Below are 5,009 nucleotides of genomic sequence, written 5' to 3' on the forward strand. Positions count from 1 at the left end.
CCTTGAAGTAACCTTCAAAATTGACCTCAAGGTCAAAACCAATGGTACAATTGAATGACCCCCTCTGTCCTGGTCAACTTTTATCTAAACCATTTTTTTGTAGATACCGTAATTTGGAAGATATTCGGATCCATAGACTAAAATGACTCACCCTGTACCTATATCAACAATTTTTCGAAAAAATCAACAAAACATTGCAGGAGTTTTCAATAATTTTTCAAATGACTTAGATCATTACTTCTTCAAGTTTTCATGAATTATTATAACAATTTTCAATAACATTCAATTAATTTCATTATATTAAATATTGAAAACTTTTATATGTTATTTTTCAACAAATTCATTATTTTTCATTATCTTTCCTTATATTTCACAATATAACATTAAATTTTATACTGAAAGCTATGATTAATTTCAATTTATGTTAAATTATTATTCAATATTTCAATTAATTATTTAATAATAATTAATTATTATTAATCATTTTCCGTTTCATCGATTTCAACGTAACTTACATTTGCGACTAATACAGAATAGGTTTTAAATAAAACAAAACTTGAGACTAGTTATTATGATATAGCCATAAACAAACTAACACTACCAAACATAACCAAACTATTCGACCACAGGTCTGTATTCGTTTTATACCGTGTGCATATGAAAGTACACCATTTAATAGCGTGTATATGCCATTTAATTAAAAAAACCTATGAAACGACAGAATCTGCGTCCAATCTGCGCGCAATTGACCGTCAAAATCTGTCGGCAGGCTCTGCATGCAGTCTGTCACCAATCTGTTGTCAGAACAGATTCTGTGTACAATCTGTTGACATTTTGTCAACAGACACTGTCGACAGACTCTGCGCAAAATCTGTTCGCGCAGGTTTGGCTATCTAGATATGACAATGTCATATTTTTTTCTTGAAAGTATGTTTCTTTAGCTTTATAATGCGAGATTATAAAATCTTCACATGCTTTTTGTTGTGAAAATATGATTTATTTACAAAAACCAAATTTTTTCCAAAGTTGATATTTTTGCTTACTAATTTCTCATTAAAATAATTTTACAATAAATCGTTTCTCGGCAATGCCGTTTATTCAGTTACATTCTTGAGAATCTGAACTTTAATTAAAAAAAAAAGATGTTAAAAATATTTATCTGAACCAAAGTTATGACTTCTCAAAGTTACATAGGTCTCCCAAACCCAGGTGCTGTGTTTTCGGTCGGCGCCGGATTGCTGTGTTCTAGGGTTAATGAATCGTACACATACACAACGATGAATGAGTTTCCAAATTTTATCATTTAATAACTTGAAAACCACTATGCGTCTGAGTAAATGGTAAAACATGAATCAAATATTTTTTCGATTCTCGATCTGTCTACAAAATTATATTTAAATGAATTATTTATATCTCATGTAGTTCCCTTGTTAGCATCAGGATCATTACACTGAACATAAGAATACATGGACGGAGCGAATTGTCGTGGGAGTAAAACCCAAGGAATGAGGGGAATGATTGTATGTGTTGTAATGGAGTTGACATACTCAATGGAGTTGACATGATGGCGACTGTTTTTATACATAGACAATAGATACAAAACTCCGACACCAACATGGCCGCGACGATTCTCTTATCCCTTGGACTTCACAGCCCCTCTATAATCGCACCTTTCGCTCCGTCCATGTATTCTTACGTCCATGATGATACCTATGAGGCTTTTTCTAATTGCTGAAAAGTTCTTAACAAAACTAATATTCAGTTGTTGCAATTATAATAATATAAATATCAGATTTGGTTTCCGGATTTGAGCTGTGTAGATTCTTTTTTGTCTGATTCCGACGTTTCGCGAATATTTTAGTCCGCTTCATCAGGAAGAAACCCGTTGCCGAGTTGCTCCTAAGAGCTTTACCTTTATATAGTAGTTGACATAGAGGGAAGAAGAAGCAGGGAGTGGTTATCAGGGGGAAGGGTGAGGGGAAAATTTTTTGGTCTGTCAGTTTTCAGAATCTGACAGACCAACAAATTTTTCCCTCACCCTTCCCCCTGATAACCACTCCCAACTCCCTGCTTCTTCTCCCCTCTATGTCAACCACTATATAAAGGTAAAGCTCTTAGGAGCAACTCGGCAACGGGTTTCTTCTTGATGAAACGGACTAAAATATTCGCGAAACATCGGAATCAGACAAAAAAGAATCCACGCGGCTCAAACCCGGAAGCCAAATCTAATATTCATGGACATCACGAAAGGCTCAAATATCTAATATAAATGTCGATAGCGTATAAAAATAACATATATATAGAGAACTAACTTCAACAAAAATGTTTAAGATATGAAAAAATATTTCACAAATCTTATGAAGTTGACGATTCTGAATCTGAACATAGCGATTGTCACTTGCAAAGGATTATCCAGATAAACTTGCATAATCGCATAATACATATATGTAAGAAAATTAAGCAATTATAACATAAAAGATATCTTTTTTATGGACAATGATTGATTTTCTTATACATATGCATAATACGATTGTGCAACTTTGCTCAGATAGACCTTAATGTTCGACGAGTGAATATCAAGAGAAAGAAAGTTAAGATAGTTCGAAAGTGCAAGTAATTCGGAACACTAATCTAGAAAATTATTCTGTAAGAAAAAATTTTATATTTTTACACAGAGACATAAATGATACGTCACAATAAGTATATAAAAAAGAAAGGGTACAAACCAATGGCACGTAAAAGATCCTTAGGTTTCTTCTCAGAGAGTGCTGTTCCTTTTAGCTTATCCTCAAAATTTCTTATTCTTCCCGAGAATTCCTCGTCCACATTACCTTTTTGGTAGCTAACATGTATCTTGGTCTCTCTATCCTAGGAAGAATTAATTATCCAATATAAATTTCTCACAAACATTAAGCCAAAACATCGCTAAAAAATTAGTGCAAACAATAGAAAACACAAGCATCATCATAAATCACATCGATGTTTAGATCTCTATATAAAAATAATAAAGCAACATGTCTAATTAAATTCATATATCAAATTGTTCTTTTGTCGAAAATGAAATTATAATATATTTAGAGAAATTGTTATCACTGAAATTAAAGAATTTTTGAAAAAATAAATAAATTATATTTCAACGAATATGCAAATTGTCTTACGCAGAAAATAATGTTAAAAAAAAGATCCAGATAGTCAAATCGGCATAGATAGATTTTAAGCAAAGTCTGTTATAAATTCTGATGACAAAAAGGCTATAAATCTCACATAGATTTGTTCTATTTGACGATATTGCCAAATTGCTACCAGAAATCTAACAGAGCTTACTAATATATTATGCCAGCAGATTGACAATAGAAACCAAACAGATCCTATAATATTTTTGGTGGTAGATGATATTTAGTGGTTATATGCGTAATTTAGTAGTTTTGCCGTCTATCTGCTGTCAAATCATATGAGTAGGTCCTGTTAGCAGAACACGAATTTAACAATAACGTGTAGGCACAAATGGTTATGGTTTTGTTGCAGAATTTTGATCGAAATTGCTGCCAATCTGTCAGTATATTGCTAATATTTTGTTTATTGAAGAGTGTCAGCAAGACCACTTTCATGCTTATATTAAATTTTTCAGAAATTATATCGATTTAGCAGTTTAAGCCGTAAATACTTCAGAAAAAATGATAATTAGACATATTAAGGGACATTGTCCATGACTCTGACATTCACATATGTTGTGAAAAACATAACGTTCTTTCGACCCCAGGACTTTTTTCCATGATTTGCACCAAATGAGAAGGGACAACGGTGGAGACTGGCATACATGGATAGCAGGTTTTAAAATATAGCAACCTTTGACTTTAAGAGACACAGTTGTACCACTAATAAATGGCAATATAATTTCTCTCTCGCCGTGCGCTCGGGATAGCACCGGAGATGTCGCTTCCAAACGGCATCTCTGAACGAGAGAAAAGGAAACGAGAGTTATCTGGCGAGAGGAAAGAGTCGTGAGCATGGAGCGTCAGGTAACTTACAAGTAATACTACCCAAGTGCTAATCACCGATTTTCTTGAAACTGTATATATATGTTCTACATTGAAAAACATTTGACACGTGCTTGTTTATATCGGCCCATTCTAAAAATAAAAACCACCTTTAGAAAACTTTATAGAGATAAATTCCATTTTTTAAAGATTAATTGTTCGATTATTATCTAATTTGACATACAGGGATTTTTAAGATCGCAGATTTCGAATCTGATGTTAATTGTTCAAAATTCAAGATGGTAGATTAAATATGGCGAATATAATTTTGAAAAAATTAGATAGTTACGGCTAAAAACATTGTCAAAGTTTTTTTTGTTGAATTTGAATCTAAGCACAACTTGAATCTGAGCAATTTTAGAAATTCAAAATGGCGGATCTAACTTTGAAAAATTATATAATCTCGCTCTTTGCCAAACCCGGGAATAACCAACGTGGTGATGGCAAAAAATTATTCCTTTTCTTTTTGGCCTTTTTTGTTTCCGCTTTTTGTTATTTTTTTTAATTTTGTATTTTTTTTATATTTCGACTCAACTAAATTAAATAAAGAAAAACATTATTTACATTATAATAAATTAGTAAACGTTTCATACATTAATCCAGAATGCATTTTCATATATACATACACACACACACACACACACGCGCACGCACGCACGCACGCACGCACGCACGCACACACAGGGTGTCCCATTTTAAAAGATGCACTCTGATAATTCTTCAGTCATATTCAGCAAAAATGTTTCAAATAAAAGTTATATGGTTCGATGGAGGACATAAGAAGGTACCATTGGTTTGACCTTGCATTGTGCTGCCAACATTAGATCGTGGTCAACTTTGCTTTTTTAAATAGAAACGTATATTTTTTATCGTGTAATTTTATTCCACGTAAAGAAACAAACAACTTTTGTTATATATATATATATATATATATATATATATATATATATATATATATATATATATATATAC

General features: G+C 32.3%; 1 protein-coding gene across 7 annotated transcripts in view; it reads right to left on the reverse strand.

Moving 5' to 3' along the window:
* LOC116843356 (F-actin-monooxygenase Mical) overlaps nt 1-5,009 on the reverse strand; it is an 874,436-nt gene that overhangs the window by 570,044 nt on the left and 299,383 nt on the right. For all 7 annotated transcript variants that reach the window (XM_032813731.1, XM_032813733.1, XM_032813730.1 and 4 more), the window contains one exon: nt 2,727-2,868. In XM_032813731.1, coding sequence (XP_032669622.1) covers nt 2,727-2,868 — 142 coding nt within the window. The remainder of the gene's footprint in view (nt 1-2,726; nt 2,869-5,009) is intronic.

This window comes from Odontomachus brunneus, unplaced genomic scaffold (assembly GCF_010583005.1).
Source record: "Odontomachus brunneus isolate Ranch 3 - 2012 unplaced genomic scaffold, Obru_v1 Obru_scaffold_032, whole genome shotgun sequence".
NCBI lineage: Eukaryota > Metazoa > Arthropoda > Insecta > Hymenoptera > Formicidae > Odontomachus > Odontomachus brunneus.